Raw genomic sequence first — 18,918 nt, 5'->3', positions numbered from 1 at the left:
GCCTGGGAGTGGTGGTCCCAGGAGCCCTGGCCAGAGGAGGGATGGACGACAGCAAATCCCTGAAGGTGCGGCTGACCTTCTGCGTGCTGCTGGTGGGCGTCTCGCTGCTCTTCGCGGCCGTAGTGACTGACCACTGGGCCGTGCTGAGCCCCAAAGTGGAGAATTACAACACCACCTGCGAAGCGGCTCATTTCGGGCTATGGCGACTCTGCAAAAAACAGATTTATGTGCAGCAGCAAGGTACCAAAGAGAAGGGCTGCGGGCCCATAAGTCTGCCAGGAGGTACGTACAGCCCCCTACCCATGCATGGGACGTCCCGCCAGGCTTTGCTTAGAAGGCTGCAGGACGGGGCGGAACCAAATACGTCCCGTGTCCCCGCGGCTCGCAGTCTGGCACCGGGCTGCACGCTGCTGTGTTCTTGTGCTGGGCTGCGGGTGCACCTCGCTTCCCTCCATCTCGTTGTACCTCTGCGTGGTGCTGCCTTGCACGTATGTCTGCGGCCGTGTTTGAGTCATCAGCTCCTGTGCAATGACAGGGGAGGGTAGAAGGGGAAAAGGATCAGACACGGTGGAAATCAGAGTGGAATCAGGATGGAGGAAATTTCACTGATATCAGCGGTGGGTATCACAGCACCCAGGCATGCTGATGGCAGCGAGCAAGAGCTTTAGCAGAAAGAGGATTTACAGGAGTGGCTCTAACAGACATAGCTGGGTCCTTAGGGTTTCCTGATCCCTGCATCCTCGAAGCCTGATCACAGCCAGCCATAGGTTGCCCCTGAGCTATTTCAATAACAATCATTTCTCAGGGCAGGGAGGAACAGGGAGCTGCTGGATGCGTTGCCAACTTCCAAAAAGTCATGCACTGAGCTTCAATCCCTCATCAGCTTGCTGCACCCCGGACCCACAGGGGTGGCAGCCTGGCCCTACCCCTTTCTTTCTCCATGATCTCCCAGAGCAGCCGATGGGGAGCGGCTCAGCTGCTTACTGGGAAGCCGATGGCATTCCCCTGGTAAAAGCAGCTCGCTACGTGCACGGATCGCAAAGTCAGCACCGCTCACACCGCGTGCACCAACATTCCCCATCCGTGACTGAGCCGCGCTGCTGTTTTAGAAGGCTAATAGAGAACTGGACTCTTTCCAGAACAGAAATAACAGGATTGCCTTCACGCTAGCCTCGCTGCTGGAAATAAAATATATACGTTAGCACATGCTTGAAAATTTCCTGCGAAAAACCTTGCTGCCTGTGCTTGCTGAATGTTACCACGATTCTTTACCTATTTGGCCAAATTATGTATTCTGGAGAGAGGAGCTCAGCTGCTGCATTCAGAGCTGCCTCTAACCAAATTTGGGAGTGTGTCATCCGTGTGCTTGATGTCTCTCGCGTAGGTACTTATGCGCCTGGAAACATCTTTGCCTTTCCTCGCACGGAGAGCAAAACTCCCACAAAAGGAAAATCATAGAAATTGGTTGATAAACACCCAAAGTGCACAACTGCAGGGTAAATATAAAGCTCATAAATATCCAGCTGTCTCCAAAAAGCAGCTTTGCGGCCAGGGCAGCACGAAAGCAGTTCCTGGCTTTGACAGACATCAGCATGTGCTCTCACTGGCATGGGTCACGTCCCGGCACTGCCTTTCTGCCGGGCACCACAAACAAACGGCTGCTTGTGGAGAGGCTGAGCCCACACAAAAAAGGCTGGTGTGGTTCCTCAGTTTTTAAAGATATTTTGGAAGTTAGATGGTGTCCTGTGTCATAAGAAGCATCTGAGGCTTGAAAGGGCATTGCTTTCTCACCTCTGTTATAGAATAGTTTTAATTCCCATTCTGCTCAGGCGGAAAACCCCACGTGGGGAGGTGGGGAGGGCTTGGTCCCTGCAGGTCAGGGCTGCTAAATGCCACCGTGCCCGCACGGTACGTGTTGGATTGATTTCACACTTCTGGGAAGAGATATCAGCAGGGAAACAGCGTGGCTGTGAAACCTGCAGCGGTCAAGAAAACGTGAATGAACCACCAGGGAGCAAAGGAGATGTGGACATTTGTTTTCCTGAAAATTGTGAGATGTAGTCAGACATCACTGCCAGGACTGGAAAAGAAACATCAGAATTTATCACTGCGTTAATAACCATTTACCAGTCACTCCCTGAGAAGGAAATGGATGGCACGATTAGCATTATTTATTAGGTTTTGAGCTCAGCACAGTGCAAAATGTGCAGGATGCATTGGCTTGCAGTCCACAAAGCAGATCTGTGATTTAGGCAGAGCTTTTAAATTTTACAGCGCTCTTGCGAGGATGCTGACAAATTGGAAAGGGTTCAGTGTCCTGCTGTAAGAAATTAAAGGACCAGGGGGATGGCCATTAAAACTGGGAAAATTCAGACAAATACGGTGGTCAGTGGCCCATTGGGGCACTTTACCACTGAGTGGGACATGGTTCGCATCCACTGCCAGGCACTCCAGTGTAAGTGTTGTCCTAAAACGTGTGCTCCTGTGCAGCAGCGGGGATGTTCTATAGCCAAGTGTGCTGCAGGCAGGTTAAAGAGGACCTTGTAAGTATGGGAACAGGGGCTCAGGGAGATGGAGACAGAGAGGAAAAGTACTAGACAGAGCTGGCTATCAGCAGGGCTGTCTTGTTCCCTGTGTCCATACAAGGAACTCTCTTTGCAAGACTGGTATGAAGTTAAACTATCCCCAAACTCTGATTCAAAGCCCTTCCCCAGGCTTGTTGGCCAGCTCAGAGCCCAGGGCCTCCCCCTCTGATGCTCAGTCCCCACCTTGACACCTCCTCCAAGCACAGCAGCAGGTCCTGCCCCAAGGCTTACCACAAGTGGAGACCTCAGATTAAAAGCATCACTTATCCTGGATTTTTTCGCCATTCACAACAGTGCTTGTGTCCATCTCAGATTCAGGAGCAAGGTGGGCTCCAGCCCCTTCCCAGACTGTCACTCTGATGCTGGTGGGTGGTGGTTGCCACCTGGAAACCCTGCAGGCCCCAAACATCTCATGGGCTCTCAGCATGTCCTTCGCATGAGGCTCAGCAGTAGTTCAGTGCTGTGCATTTCTGCTGCATCTCGTGGCTGCAGTAGGTGCCATGCAGCCCCACGGTGGTGAGCAGCAGGAGAGGCAGGCCCTGCATGAATAAGGTGATGAATTGTCCCGTTTCCCCCTTCACAGTGGTCATCCAGGAGTGATGGATCTGAAGGGAAGGGACCAGGAGGGCTGTAAGGGCAGGTGACCTGGAATGGGGAGGACGGTGTGTGATACAGCACATGTTGTGTCCCTGCAGTTCACCGCGGCCTCAATGACTGCCAAGCTCCTGGGTTGGTCACATCAGCACACGGAGGTGACCCCGTGGCAGAGAGAATACGATTAGGGGTGGAGAGAAACAAAGATCGCCACAGAATTTTCATCCATTATAAAACCTATTTTAAATCCTATCCATTATGTAAATGTGCTGTGACACAAATGGGCTTTTCTCTAATTCATGATGGCACCAGAGAGGGACTGAAGTGCCTTGAATAATAGGGAACCTTGTTGATATAGATATTCCCAGCTCAGCAGAGCACCAAAAGTGTCTTTAAACTGAAAACAATATATCACTTCACCAAAAGCAATCTGGCTATATTTTCCCACATAAAAATGCATTTTCCAAAAGCACCTTCCCTAGAGCTAACCCACTTACATGATAGCCACATTGATCACACCTTTGCAGAGCTGTGCTGTCAGCCACAAACACAGGGGCAGCTCCTTCTGCCGGCAGTCTCTCTCTCTCAAAGAGATTTCCATGTGTCCCCCCTCTGCTGAGCCTTTGCAGACTGGAGGGTGGACTGGGCTGTACTGGTTCACCTGCCACGACCACACATGCTGCAGCCCCCATCACACCGTCATTGATGGCTTCACCTCAGGCTTTGGATAATCAGCATGCTTGGGGCTTCCTTTGACATCAGCCTTTTCAGGGAGTTAATTAAAAGCCAAAACAGTCAATCCAAGATGAAGCGTCTCAGTTTCATCCCTCCTCACTCCCTTTTAGCACAGGAAGAAAAGGATCCCCAAACCGAGGTCACCAACCTGGACACTCAGCCACAGGCACCACTCAGGCACTGGCAGAGGCACTCAGCCTCCATACAGCCTCCGGTCTGAGCCTCAAAATTTGCAATTTTAGATATTGAGCTCTGAGTTCAACTACGTTTCCTCCAGTCATTTGCAGAGTTAATAAAGAACAGGTCAGGAGACGCCAGAGCTGAACATTAATGTAGTCTCCAGCAAGGAGAAGCTGCAGATGAAATAAAAGTCAGCTTTTAAAATTAAGTAGACAGCAGCATCTCAGAAGAATCTTTCACTAATGGGCCCAAAAACACTGCTTTAGAATTGCCCTGTCTCCTGGGAAAGAGAAAGTAAATCTTGAATCAGTAACTCTGAAATCTGCCATTTACATGACAGAAGAAAAAAAAAAGAAGAAAAAAAAAAAAAAAAAACCACCAGGTAACATACAGTGCTCTGGTATCTTCTTGCCATGAGAAATTAATGCTGTAAATAAACAACAGATGCTTTCTGTGCCCTCCAGGCAGAGACCCACAGCACATCCTGCACCAGGGGCTTTGCTCAGGATCGGCCCACGGCTGCAGCCTGTGCTGGGGCAGCACAGAGGGGACATTGGGCAGGACCACAGAGTCCTCACAGATTTCCTCCCAGCACCTCCTGGAAGGTAGCACTAGCTCCGTTATTTAACAGACAGGAGATGCTGGAGTTAACGGTGGCCCCTTGCAGGCACAGGGTGGGTATTTCATGCAACCTTGGCATGATCCCCGTCTCATGGGAGTCAAACCAGAGGGTGTGGGAGTGGTGCTGGGTGGTGCTGAGCAGGCCCTCCGCAGCCCAGCTTGGCAGAATAGTGCAATCAGAGCTGGCGCTGTGCAGCGTGACTCTGTGATTGCCCAGCTCCAGCCAAATTCCTTGTGAGCAACTGTTCTCCCAGCCCCGTACCCCTCCAAGTTTACAATTAAAGAGGTTATAAATAGTGAGGACATCCTTCATCCTCACCCCGCTGCTGCCAAAGCTTCGAGTCACTAAGCGGTGGCCAGACCCTTCCCCATCCCACTGGGATGCTGAAAGCAGAGCTGGCTCTGCACATGCAGAAACACATTTCAGTGTGGCTGAGACAGGAGCCCAGATGTCAGAAGGGACCTTTGGAGGTCATCTGGCCCAATCCCAGCTTAAGTGGGATCACCTGGACCAAGCTGGCCAGGACCTCATCCAGATGGCTTTTGAGTATCTCCAAGGCACCCCAGCCAATGGAACTTTATACGCCCAGCCCCAAGCTGCCCTGCCATGCCAGGTCTTTGAAAACAGCCCAAGTTCCATATGCTGAGCATTTTGGTCCTGCCCTGTGTCTCATTCGAGAAAGCAGGTGCAGAAAGCAAAAGCCAGCGAGAAGCTTCCTTCTTCTAATTTAAAGCCTCAAGATTTTCTTGACTAGATTATAACTGTTTGTTTGTCTACTTGTATCCATCTAATTGAAACAGTATTTCTCCTGCATGTTTACATCCACCCCGAAATTCCATGTATGCTATTGAGAGGCTCAGCTTCCAGCTTGCTTCCACCCAACATGCCTCCATCCCACTGCCTCAATCCCCGTTCATCTTCCAACTCCTCTATAAACACCCCATGTACCTGGCAGCGTGTTCACATGAAGTTCAGATGAGGAAAATCCAGTAAGTTCCCACTAACTCCACTATCATCAAATTAACTTAGCAGACTGCTCTGATGGGAGCGAACTTTGGTGAAGCCACATTTTGTGAGAGCCTCTTTCCCCTTGACTCGTATGGCCTTCCCTTGCCTTTTGTCTGCAGCTTCAGATAACTTTTATCTTTTTGGTTTGACAGCCATAAAAAGCCCTTTCAGTAAAACACCACGTGCTCTGCTACACTGCAGCATCCTCACCTCTGGGCCCCCCATAGTGACCCTCCCCACAAAGCAAACTGCCCCAGGCTGCTGACTGGGGCATATCTCCCTACAAGTCGCTACCATGCAGGGCCTACAGGTTGGAGAAGGGAAGGAGAGGGAGGGAGAAGGTGGATGGGGACACTTCACCCCTCCTGTTTGGAGCCCAGGCTGATCATGAGAGCTGTGACCCTCCTACAGCCAGCGCCACTCTGGAGCAGGAGGGCAGGGACAAGGGGAGGCGAGAGGAGACGCCAGCTCTGCTGCGGGCACGGCAGGTCTCATCACCAGGAAACACAGCCACAGAGAGGCAGGGATGAGTGATGGCCTAAGAAAGAATGAGAAAAATTATCTGTAATTCATGCTTTAAATAGAAGAGCAATCAGTGTGCAAAGCTCTTGGAAGGAGAAGCTTACAAGAGGCAGCAGAGGCCATGCCCGTGCCAGAGCGGCTTGCCTGGCAGGCACGTGCCACTTGTCTGCTCCCAAATAAAACAGAGCCAGCTCGGATTTCTCCATGTCACCGTCCCCTCCGCTCAGCCTTGGCGGGTTGGGGTTCAGCTGAAGCAGAATGACTGACACAACATGTCAAGCAAAGTGGAGGTATTAGAGGAAGGTGTCAAACTGGCAGCTTGACTCCACATCGTTCTTTTGTGGGAAATGTTCCCAAGAGGACACCTGGGGAAGCACAACTGTCAGGGCCATTTAAGCACTTCCTGAAGTGTTCTGATAGATCAAGGCCCAAATCCTTGAGATCGGTCTCCCGCTGCTATTCTTGCTCTTAAAAAAAAGTATTTGCTGGATATCTGCAGCAGAAATGAGATCCCATTAGTCCTTACCCTAAAAACACCATGAGTCTGATATATTAATAAAAAGCAAAATCCATTTTACTACATTTTATCAGAGGTTCCCAAGTGCACAAAATTAAATTTCCTTTTCTCTTTCAGAACAAATCTGCTCCTACTTCAAGCACTTTACTCCAGGAGAGAGCTCGGAGATATTTGAAGTAACCACCCAGAAAGGTAAGAATCATCCTGAAAACTTTTTCCTGCCATTGCACGAACTGAGATGCACACAAGATGTAAGATGATGGGGAACCTGAAATGAGGGCTCAATCCTGGCTCCACTGAAAACAGTAGAGGAATTTCTACCAGACACCACCACAAACGCTGCAAAATGTCTTGCCAGCATAAAACTAACATCACATCAGCATTATCCGTGACACTCCAAGACTTTACCATGGAAGGAAGAAGAGGTTAATAAAATCTAAATAAATAAACCTCACCCCAAAGCAGAGTCTTGACCCTGAAAAGAAGTAGAGAGGCTCTGTGGAGACCATTAGGAGTTTTATGCTTGATATTGATTTTATATGAAAGTCATGTGAAAGCCAGAGTGATCAATGGAAGGAAGGAACAGAGATCCTATAAAGACATATAGTTGGTGTTTACACAGCATGGATTTTGAAAAATGCCTTCCACAGACAAATTTCACATTTCTAGTAAGTCCCTGATAAAGCCAAATATTTTTAGCATTCAGCACGCACTGCTCTCATTCTTGCCCTCTCATTAAGAAGAAATTCCTTTCCACTTTGCCACACAACATATTTTAGTGTGGAGTAAAGGAGCTGATGATTACATTACACATATTAACCAGTCTGCTTTGTTTCCAGTAGAAATGATAATGGTAGAAAAGCCTGCACACGGCTTTTCTAAAAAAGCAATTGCCTGAGACAGGAAAGACTGGGAATTTTGCATTAATAGAAGAGCATATACCTGAGCTACCTGCTCTTGTTTATTGATATACTATTAGGTCCAGCCATCTGATCTTAAAGACATATCTGATGCCCTCCTTGTTATTTCAGGAAAAAAAAACATCAGGAAGAACTTTTTTTCTTAAGAGTGAAAGAAAAACCTTAAGCTACAGCAAATGATTTTACATTGAAGCTAACTGTTTTGGGCAGTTCTAGCACATAGTAAAGAAAACCAAAAAGAGAAACATCAAAGAAATTATAGTAAAATAGTGGTATGAAAAGCAGAGAGAACAAAGAGTGATATGCTTTCCCTTTCACAGAAATAGCTCCATTTTGATGGGAGCTAATTAGTAACAGGCAAAAAGATTCTTCATGATTTTGCCTGGAAGACACATTTTTTTAAATGGGCTGAAAGGCAAATATCATTAGATATTGTGATATTCATGCATGGCTACATGTGCTAAATCTTAAACTGATATGAAAACGAATGAAATATGTAAATGAAGGCCTGAATTATTTAATTAGTGATTCTTCCCTTCCGTCCAGGCACTGAACTGTGCCTTGGCTGGGTGAAGTGTCTACTGTGCATCTTAGCTAGTTTAGCAAAAAAGCAGAATATTTTATGGAGGGTTTAATCCTATGCCCTGAAGAAGCTGAGTTTTCATAGAGCTGGAATTCTATTTCTTAAAGACAATATCTTAAAAAAATAAAAATAAAGAGGCTGTGCAAACAGTTCACCTCCGGCCTCCTGCCTCAGTTGCCTGCTCAGATTTTGAGCCCTCTGGAGCACACAAATGTCCTGCACTGGTACAGCATCAGCACCGTGCACAGGGGCCTTGTTGAGGCCCTGCAGTACAGACCTAGCACAAAAATAGCACAGAGCTGCTTATTTACTCTGAGAGCAGAGTGTGGAGTGATGGAAGAAATGAGAGCGTGGAGCCCAGAAGCCTTCAGCAATAACATCCATGAAGCAGAGCTAAAATGGCTCCAGTCCAGAGCTTCTTCAGGCTAACACAGGTGCCATTTGGTCTTTCAGTAAGTGTTAATAAAATGATTTTCCCCTCTTCTGTTTTTATGTCCTTTGCATTCCAAAGATACATGGCCAATACTTCCCCCTGCTTTTATTTTAGGGAAATACTGGATTTGTCAGAGTCCCCTTTCTGTAGCATCAGGACACATTTTTCTCTGAGTGACCTTCTGTAAAGTCGCACCATTGATGGGAACATGCTCAAAATCTGCAGACATTCACAATTTTTTTGTGTTTCCTTTGCTTTGGCAGAATACAGCATTTCAGCTGCAGCCATTGCCATCTTCAGTGTTGGCTTTGCCATCATTGGAACAATCTGCGTCCTCTTATCCTTCCAGAAGAAGAGGGACTACCTGCTGAAGCCAGCATCCATGTTCTACACCTTTGCAGGTACAAGGGTCACTGCTCACTTAATTGCACTCGGCTCATAGTACAATATCAAGAAACTTTTAATTAAACCCTGGGCGGATGGAGACACTTCTGAAAACGCCTGGAAAGTGGCATTGTTTTCCTTGTTACAGTGAGACTACAAGTCCCCATGTGGAGCTCCAGTTGAAGAGTTCTGGAAATGTCCTGTTCAGCTTTACCCAGCAGCCTGTCTGTATTTTCTCCAACTACTTTTAAAATGGGCATTTCTAACACATTCAGTGCTGGCTGCAGTCACTATTCCATCTCATTTAGTCTAAGCACAATAACACATTAAGGTTCAAACCAAAGAAACAGCTGATCCAGGCCCAAGATATGCAGCTGTCTCCCAAAAATACAAAGATCACATTTTTACATGAACTATCACTTCCTTGACATGCCACAGTGACTGAAAGACAGAGGTGCAAATTGTCACCTCAATAAAACCTTTATTCTACTTTTGGAAAAGCTCCCTGAGGAATGCAATTATTCCTTCATCACTTTGAGTTTCCCATCCAAGCCTTCCTAAAAGGTAACACTCAACAAGTCACCGGCTGACTTACGTAGCCTAGGCTATAGCAGAGATCTGAGTACTTGCTGGCGTTGGTTCCTTCAAACATTCGAGTCAATGACTCACCTGTGAATCTCACTGCAATTCCTGTATGCTAAGAGGCAGATGAGGTGGTTAAGGATGAAAAATTGACAGCTGGTTATTCAACCCACTGCTCTCATCTTCCTTCAGGTCTCTGCATCATCATCTCCGTTGAAGTCATGAGACAATCTGTGAAAAGGATGATTGACAGCAAGGAGACAGTCTGGATTGAGTACAGTTACTCCTGGTCCTTTGCCTGTGCCTGTGCCTCCTTCGTTCTGCTCTTCATCTTCGGAATTGTCCTCCTCCTGATTGCGCTGCCTCGCTTCCCCCAGAACCCCTGGGAGACCTGCATGGATGCAGAACCAGAGCACTGATGTTCCCCAACCCGTGGGAAAAGCCAGAGAGTGTTTTGAAAAAATTTATATTTTTTAAAATGTCTTGATCTCACTATACAATGTGCACTCCATTAACTAAGTCATGATTGAAACAAGGCATCTTCAATTATAACTCTCGCTTTGTTGTTTTTTTGTGGTTTTGCTTTTTTTTTTTTTTTTTTTTTTTTTTTTTTTTTTTTTTTAAGGAAAGAAGAGAGAGCATTCAGAGCACCAGTGTGGGTGAACAGCACTCTGCTCTCTTTACACCTCCACCCTGCTGGAGGCTGAGGGGCGATTTGCAATTTGTGGATGCCTTGTGCCAATGCAACTGGGCGAAAAAGTGCACGTGAGACAACTCGTGCTGCAGAGGAGACAGCGTTCTTGGGGAGTGCAGTGTAGTTAGAGTTGAAAAGCTTAAGGGATACCAAGCCTTTACTCCTCACTTGTTCAGACACTCCGTGAGAAATTTCAGCTCCGTGGGAGTCCATCTCCCATCTGTGCCATACTCCTCTGCCTCCTGAGAAGGGTTAGCTCACCACCTAAATCTATTGGAGAACCTTATGCTGTTCTACGAAACTGTTAAAATAAAATAATAATTAAAAAAAAAAAAAAAAAAAGACTTTGCCTAGCATTGGAATAAACATTTAACCTACTGATTTACACCCTGCAGCTCCATTCTGTTGAATTAAGCACCAAAAAAAAAAAAAAAAATGCAATTTCTGTTTAACTTTGATGGCAAAGCCAAGACATACTAAAAATTAAGAATGATATTTTCCTTTAATAAAAAGCACAATCTTCTGGTAGCATGATTTTCTGGAAAATGATTTTGATGGATGAATCATCTGGCCCATCAATTTCTGCTGGGTCCAGTATTAAGTGTAATTCTCAATGGTATTTACTGTATGTAGCGTTCATTTCTTCCTCGTGAATAGGCTTATTAAGAATACTGTGCTTTGCTCGCTGCATAGGTATATAAAAATACATATAAAGAAAAATCCTGCAAGGTAGCAGACAAGAAAGAGAGGAACCAGGAGAGTCAGCCCCAAAAATACTACAGAAGTGCAATGCTGTTTATGCACACTTGAAGTGCCTGCCTGAGGCATCGCGGGCGAGCGGTGCTGCCCATGCTGCAGAGCCCCATACACCCACCTGGCCCCTCCAGCCCAGCCTGAGAGGCATCCGTAGCTTTTGGTTGTTTGCAGTTCAGTTTTTAGAAACTGTTCAGCATTTTCTCCTTTTTTTTTTTCCGCCTCAAGTAGGAAAAAGTATTTGCTTTTTTTTTTTTTTTTTTTTTTTTTTTTTACCAGATAATTTAAAAAGCAGGAGGAAAGGAAACCGAAGCGTTCTTTCCCTCTGCAATTAACTGTCCTCAATTCTGAAGAGAAAAAAAAAAGGCAGAAATCAGAACAGAAATTTTCTGGCCGTTTTCTATAGATCTGAAATCATGTTGCATGCCAGCATTTTGAGAAATTGCACAGCAATCTGGAGCTGGTGTGAGGGGCTGGCCCTGCTGTGAGCCCCTGGCTCCACTGCAGCCAGCCAGCCTCAGGCACATCTCAGTTTTCCCATCAAGGAAGTGTCAGCGAGAATACAAGCCATTTGTGAAGTTGCGTGAGTATTTTTCAAGCTCTTTGAAGTTAAGAGGCACTACAAATAATGTGCATATTATAAAGTTTTGGGCTAAAGCACTCCTTGGTGTTCATATCTGGGTGCAAGCTGGAGAATTCTGCCTCTGTCTCTCATAAAGACAGACAGGTGCAAGTCTTCAAGTTGTCACTGCACCACAGTGAAATGCTAAACGGTTTTGAAATCCTATTTTTGGTACAGAGCTGACATGCCTAAACTGCACTTTCATTGTACAGGAAGACAGAGACCAGTTTCTAGGGAGATCCTTTACATGCTACCACAACAGAAAAGCAAGTTGGATCACCTCCCGCGCTGGCTGACCCGGGTTGGGATATCCAAATACACAACGTCAGATTAATATAAGCAAAGCAGTTGGCAGACACAAAGGCATCCCCAGCTCAGCCATCACCAGCAAAACAACCTTAACTTAGATGCAATGGGTTGAAATAATTGAGGTCTGGTGATATGGGTCTGAGCTTCATCAACCCACATGGACTGGTAGCGTCCCTCCTGCCCCATGGACACCCTTTGTCCCCCCCTTTTCCCATGCATCAGCTGCTTATTGCAATGCTGCTTCAGTGGCAAAGTAATTTCTGGATGGTTTCTTATCCTGACGGACCAATGTGTTGCAAGGAGCTGTATACTTCTCCCAAAGATGTGACCAGTTATGTTTAATAGTCATCAGCAAGAACACACATATTTCAGATAAACAGAGCCTGCAAGGTCTCACCTTCCCCATGTGTGTCCCTTCATTCCAGGGCTGAAACACTTCATTCAAGCACCAGTGAGGGCAATGGAAAGATTCCCACTGAGTGCTGGTCTGGATTCAGAGGTTCGACAGCCCCTCAGTGCTCATTTTACCCCTGGGTCGGAGAAAATACACAGCTCCCAGCAGCGAGAGCTTACACCCACAGACAGCAATGCTGGCAGCTGAGCTAGATGCCTTCCTGAAGCTCTTAAACTCACTAAGCTTTATTTTCTGTCTGCTGTAAGTTAAGAGGGTTTTTGATCATTCACTATTTCAGTATGGTTCCAGCAAGACTGAGGAGCGTGTGGATGACTTCATTTTCCTTTTCCAGATATTAAGAAATGTGGCTGAGGGACTCGTCCATTAAATTGGTCATTGGTATTCACAGCAGGGAAGGCACTGCTCTTACAGCAGGTTTGTTCTGCCATATCCAAATCTCTCTGCCACAGAGCTGATAATGTGTTTCAAGAGAGTTAATAAAAGTAATTGGCCTTCATACAGAGAAAAAGAATAAAAATTTTGGGTGGAGGAGGAGCTGTAACAAGTCTGCATTTTCAAAGAGCAGGGCCAACAGAGCTTCGCAAATGTAGGAGGAAACCACAAAAGAAATATCCTTGCTTCAGGGAGTTATCCCAGTGGAAAGGGGATGAGAACCCAGCTGCTGAACACTTGGCAAGGGACCTGTGATGGCACCCCAAAGCCAAGGGAGGCAGCGGCCGGCATGACAGAGAAAGGGAGAGAGAAAACACCTCACAAACCCAGTGACTAGCACCAGCCACCACCAAAGCCTGAGCACTGGCCCTGCCATGGTCATGGGTCACTTGGGAACTGGCCATTTGCCACTCATAAAACCACCATCGCTGCCTGCCCCCTGCTCCTCACGTGACACAGCAGAGATTTTGGCTTCTCGGATCTGCCCATCACAGAGCCCAAGTGCTAAACTTGAGAGTCAGCGCGATGGAAGTCAGGAAGATTTTTGTTTGGGTAAGGGCAATGTTTGCTGTAGGCGCAAGGCTCAGAATCTGCTTCTTTTGTTTTTAAGCACTGTGTTGTGTGAATAACGTGCAGAAAAGGTGCCAGACTAACACCCCTGACGAAGGAAAGCGCCTGTTTAGCAAGCAGCCAGCTGCGCTCTCAGAGCAGCACAGATCAGGCGAGCGGCCTAGCGCAGGCCAACGGAGCCTTCCCCAGGCTCCCGGCCCACAGGACAGGGGGCAGGCAGAGGCCTTGGTGCAAAACCCTCCTGCAGCCCATGTCTGAAAAACACCAACCTATACAGCATTTGCCACTTCCTTGTGATCATCACTTCTTTTCTCTCCCAGTTGTGGAAATTATTTCCAGACAGTCCCCAAGAGCTGAGAATTTCTGCCCCCAGCCCTGCAATGAGATCCGCAGCCTCGGCCCTGCTGCAGAAGGGCACCTTCTGCTGGGCTTGATCGCTCTTGAGGAACATACCCGACACAAGAAGTCATCGCCATAAGCAGGGGGCTGCTTGCAGGGCTGCGCCCTGCCAGATCCAGGGAAGGACCTGGAGATTAGCACCAAGCTAATCCTTGGGTTCAATCCAGTATGCAGTCAGACATTTGCATGCCAGAAACCTGACCAACGTGCAGAAACTGTTTATAGACTAAACCTAAACCTCATTATAAACTTCATCTAAAAGGGATGTTAGTTTCCCATGGTGAATGTTACATTGCTTTTATAACAAATGCTGGAATATTAGGCTGCTCTGTCCCATGAACTACACACACAGCAACAGGATCTATTTTAAATGCATCTGTTCAAATTATTTCTCTTTTCCATCATCACCAAGGGGCAAGAAAAGAGCATCACAGCTTGATTTTGACCAACACATAGGACAAAAATGTTCTTAGTTTGTTACGTTTAATATGTGTTCTGGCTCCAAAGAAACTATTGCTTCTTACAGCAGGTCTCTGGTGTATTTGCCCATCGGGAGACAGCAAATCTTATGGGAAATGGTCTAACAACATCTTTTGCCTAGTTCTGGCTAATTCAGATTAGAGCTTTTTAAGCATGCATTGACCTCAATTGAAGTAAAAACTTTTCAACATATATCAACTACAGTTGCCACAAACCCCGCACCCAGCTGACATTCCTACCACAATTGCTGTGAATCCTTTTACTCTTCTTGAATGACGGAAAAGAACTGTGTGACTCAGTCCTTGGTTCCTGACACAACCAAATAAAAAGATGCTTGAGCAAATATTGCTATCCCAGCAGAAATGGCCCATATTTCACGTTAAGGAATATGATGTACAATCTTTTTTGTAGGCACCATAGATCATCACCAGCCAACTTGACAAGTTAATTGTCCACAGTTTTTCTAGGAAAACTAGAAACTTAAACAAAACAAATGAAGTGAGTTGAATGATGATATGTGTAGAGCAGGAAGCATTATGAGCTTTATTGCTTTGGAAATGTGCAGATTCTGATACGCTTCACTCTAAAAAAAATTCTGTCTGGTCAAACACTACTCTCAGTGCTACTTACAGTAGAGGTATTATACAGACAGCAAAAGAACTGCTTATAGTGCATATTCTCTGCAGAAAAACAGCTGAACTTGACAAATCTGGGAACAAAATATTAATTAATCAAAGTAGGGAATATTACTCAAGGGGGTTGTAAGGTCAGTGGAAATAGTCACATGCTGTTATGGGTCAGTAGTGCCATAGTCCATACAATTAAATATAATGATACAAAATATACTAGATGTCAACTTCAAGGAGAAAATATGGATGAAAGGGCTCTGGTTCTAACTAGCCAGCTTTTATGCATAAGAGATATTTATTAGTTGTATTGTGAAACACTTAAGGATGGTATGTGAGTAGCTGCTAAACACTGTAAAGATTTATGCCAGACAGAATGGAGAGGGGATATATCCCTGTGACACACTTATCTTGATACTGTGGATATGCTTGAGAACACATCTCCAGGTGGATCAACGGCACCTGAGTGTCCCACAGAGCAGAGGGACTGGCACGCAACAGAAGAACCTATGGGAGCCAGAGAACTAATGAAGGGAGACAGGAACATACCAAGAAAGCTCTACCTGAGACTTCAGCAGCAGAAAAGCTCTTTTCAGAAACATGACAGCTGCAGGCAAGAAAAAAGACAAGCCATGGACTAGCACATCCATATCTGACGCCATAATGAAATTTACTCAAGACATCAAACAAAAGTCCTATACCTTCAAGAAGTATAAACACTGCTTCAGAATCCAGCTCCAAGTGACCTCTGCCCTAATGGAAGTGAGCTGGGAGCAGGATCTCTTCCAGTTTCTTTTTCTGACTTACCAAGACCAAGTTTAAAGCTATTTTATGAGTTCACTCTTCAAATGTACATGGGAAACATCTACCAATTCCATTAATTAAGTAGCTTTTAAAAGGGCAGAAGCTGTATTTAAAAAAAAAAAAAAAAAAAAAGAGTTCAAATTTTTAAAAAATCTGAATTTTTTATTAGTTCCTAGAATCACACTGACAAGCTCCCATGAGGCATTCAGATCTTCCTCATGAAAAAATGAAATTAAACTGAATAAAACCAGAGCCTTTTGCTAGTAAATACAAGCTTTCTAAATTTAGGTCTGGACAAAGTCATTTATATTTTCCACAGAAAACAGTGGATGTTTATTCCTGGACAAGGAGCATGAGATTCGGCATGTATTGTACTTTTAAATACGACATTTCAGTTATAAAAAAAAAAAAGTCAAGAAGCCAAGTACTCAGTGTAAATGTCCAAGACTCATTTCCTTTAAGTTGAGATACTGTACACGAACTGAGAAACTACACCCATATTTTTAAATTTTTACTGTAATTGCAACAGCTGCATATTTACAGCGCAGCCTGAGTCCATGCCCACTGGAGCCACCTTAATGGGCTTAATTTGATTTTCTTTATAAGTTTGATTAAACCCTAAAACAGTTTACAATACAGTTTTGTTGTTGTTGTTGTTTGTTTTTTAAACAACTATGACTCCAATAAAAACCGAGCAATTTACTTTAAAAACGAAAGGGTTATATACATGACATGAGGGCTAGAAAAAACATTTCCAAAAACGTGTGCGTTTTTTTTTTCTCCAGAAGCATATTAACTTCAAGAAATACTATGGATTCATTCTGTATATATCCAAAGCTGATCGTTCGAAGATCTCCACCATACCCTCCCCAAACTCCTGGGGGAGAGTACTTACAAAAATCTGTAACCAAAACCTGAGGGGACTTTCAAGAGGTTAAAGAATTGGAAGCATAAGAAAAAGTATTTTTATAGTATTTTCAGCATAGATAAAATGCCAGTGCGAAACAGAATAGAATGTGGTGAGATGCAGCCATCTCCCCCTTAACTAATTCACAGATAGCAGTAAATTAACAAGTGATGTTTATTAGTTTAATATTCAAATATGGTGAACAGAATCAAAAGACTGCTCCATATAAATGAGTGATTTTGAAACCCCTGAAATTACAATGCCAACTCGGCGAAGTGAAGTGCATTTGAACCCTACCTAGTCTTTTGTCATAGTCTTGCACATCTTACCAAGAGCTCCTCACAGACTATAACATTCAGGCACACAGATTTTTCTTCTCTCAGAGCAGTGCCAGGTGCTCAGTGGAGAACCAGCAAAGCTCCACTGAAATAAAACGTCTGAGGCTAACATATACAGAGCACATGCCCGGCCCTCACAAGGGAATTTCCCATGGACCTATTCCTGAAATCTTCAGCTTGGCAAAAACCCCAAGGCTGTAGAATTTGGCCTCTACTCATTTTGGGTCTTCTTTATTTGATGCCACGTGCTGAAGTGCTAACCATAACTTGGCAGGGGCTTTCCCCTCCCCCAGCATCTTCTGTTTGGTATAGACATTAGGAAATAAATTAACAAATTATGCGTGCTTTTTCTTTACAGAAAAAAAAAATCAGATACATTTCTGAATCATGAACCAAAGGTTTATAATAAAATATATATATATATGCAAACCTCTGCAGTGTACTGAGTTTAAATCAGCCCCATTATGTAAAGACCCTTGACTTAGAACACGAAGTCAAATGCAAAAAAAAAATAATGATTGTAACCAGAGCAAAAATCTGATTGAGTACAGCAGCGGACACTGCTAATTTGTAAGGTGTCCCACGGACAGCTGTAAAATCTGAAATCACCCCCCACAGCCTATAAATTTTTATTTTTGTATGTTAATAAGTGGAGGAATACTGCAAATAAACCCAGCTCAGTCCCTGTAAAAATTAAGTATTTCCCAGATTTAAAGTTATCTATTCAAGTGTAAAAGGAGGACTACTTATCTGGAGAAACTATGCAAACACCCCTTTATCTCCCCAGTTGCAAAAGTATGAACAGTGTGCAAGACCAGAAATCTTTACGAGCAAAGATTATCTTCTGCAATTTCATTCACACTTGTCTCTTTAAATTTTAAATATTCCATAATTTGGTTGGATTTTGTTGTTGCTGTTGTTGCTTAAATTTGTTCTCCTAAAGGGCCAGGTTTGTGGAGAACTTAGCAGAACTCATAGATAAACAACCTGGATACCGTTCTCACTCCCAAAAGATTTAGATTAATTTGGATACAGCTTTGACAAACATTAAATCTCTTCTTTAATGATGTTCCTCAAACAAAACAGTTAGCAAAATATCTGAATTTCCTTGTATAATGTCACATTTTAATGTAAACATCAAATAATGTACCAAAAGTTTTACCGGAAAAAAAAAATTAAAGCGGCACAATTCTTTATACCACTGGAGAAGGGGGGAAGAAAAAGCCAGATTACAAACATTTACACATGCATAGTGGAAAAAAAAAATTAAACAAACAAACAAAAAAGTATTTTACTAAATTCACGCAATTTTTTTTAAAATAGTTATTAAATCTACTAAGCACCAACATACCTAAAAATTTATTTTCAGCTTCATGATTCATTTAAAAAACCTATCAAATTAACTTTTCAAACAAGCTTATATTACTAGCTTGTCCAAAAATAAAATGTAGAGTTTTTTTGGGTTTTTTGTTTTTGTTTTTTTTTGTTGTAGTTTCTTTTTTTTTTGTGTGTTTTGTTTTTTTTTCTTCTGTTTTTTTGTTTGTTTTTTGTTTTTATTGTTTTTTTTTTCTTTTTAAGTATACCAATACTTTTTATCTGAATGCTTCCAAACAATGGCATAGGTGTCTGCAAAGAATGCCTTTACTTTACCCTACAGTGAATGGAAAATACAATACCACATCATACAGAATCTAAAACTAGAAAAGTCTGAGAATGCAGCATCCCTTCACAAAAAAGCTGATAAAACTGAAAGTATTTAGAAGATGCTGCATCTTTATTAAAAAAAAAAAAAAATTAAATGAATTTAAGCAGAAATAACATACATTTTTACATTAACTGGCCATTTCTGGTACAGAAACCCAGCATAGTATGCTAATGTTATTGAATAAATGTAAATGCTACTT

The 18,918-nt window shown here is 44.1% G+C and overlaps 1 protein-coding gene across 1 annotated transcript; it reads left to right on the top strand.

The window, feature by feature from the left end:
- The first annotated feature begins 41 nt into the window (after positions 1 to 41).
- CACNG1 (calcium voltage-gated channel auxiliary subunit gamma 1) lies at positions 42 to 10,084 on the top strand. Its single transcript, XM_032199409.1, has 4 exons — positions 42 to 282; positions 6,881 to 6,955; positions 8,963 to 9,100; positions 9,858 to 10,084. Exons 1-4 carry the CDS (start codon positions 42 to 44, stop codon positions 10,082 to 10,084), a joined length of 681 nt encoding a protein of 226 aa, XP_032055300.1.
- Positions 10,085 to 18,918: the final 8,834 nt, after the last annotated feature.

Source organism: Aythya fuligula, chromosome 18 (assembly GCF_009819795.1).
Source record: "Aythya fuligula isolate bAytFul2 chromosome 18, bAytFul2.pri, whole genome shotgun sequence".
NCBI lineage: Eukaryota > Metazoa > Chordata > Aves > Anseriformes > Anatidae > Aythya > Aythya fuligula.
This window is presented reverse-complemented; position numbering and strand designations above follow the sequence as displayed.

What these genes read in the sequence shown, in the direction of transcription:
- CACNG1 (XM_032199409.1), top strand. Translation starts at nt 42, where the DNA reads ATGGACGACAGCAAATCCCTGAAGGTGCGGCTGACCTTCTGCGTGCTG. An exon ending in TGAAGTAACCACCCAGAAAG is followed by an intron (nt 6,956 to 8,962) that starts GTAAGAATCATC and finishes TTGCTTTGGCAG; the next exon opens with AATACAGCATTTCAGCTGCA. An exon ending in CATGTTCTACACCTTTGCAG is followed by an intron (nt 9,101 to 9,857) that starts GTACAAGGGTCA and finishes ATCTTCCTTCAG; the next exon opens with GTCTCTGCATCATCATCTCC.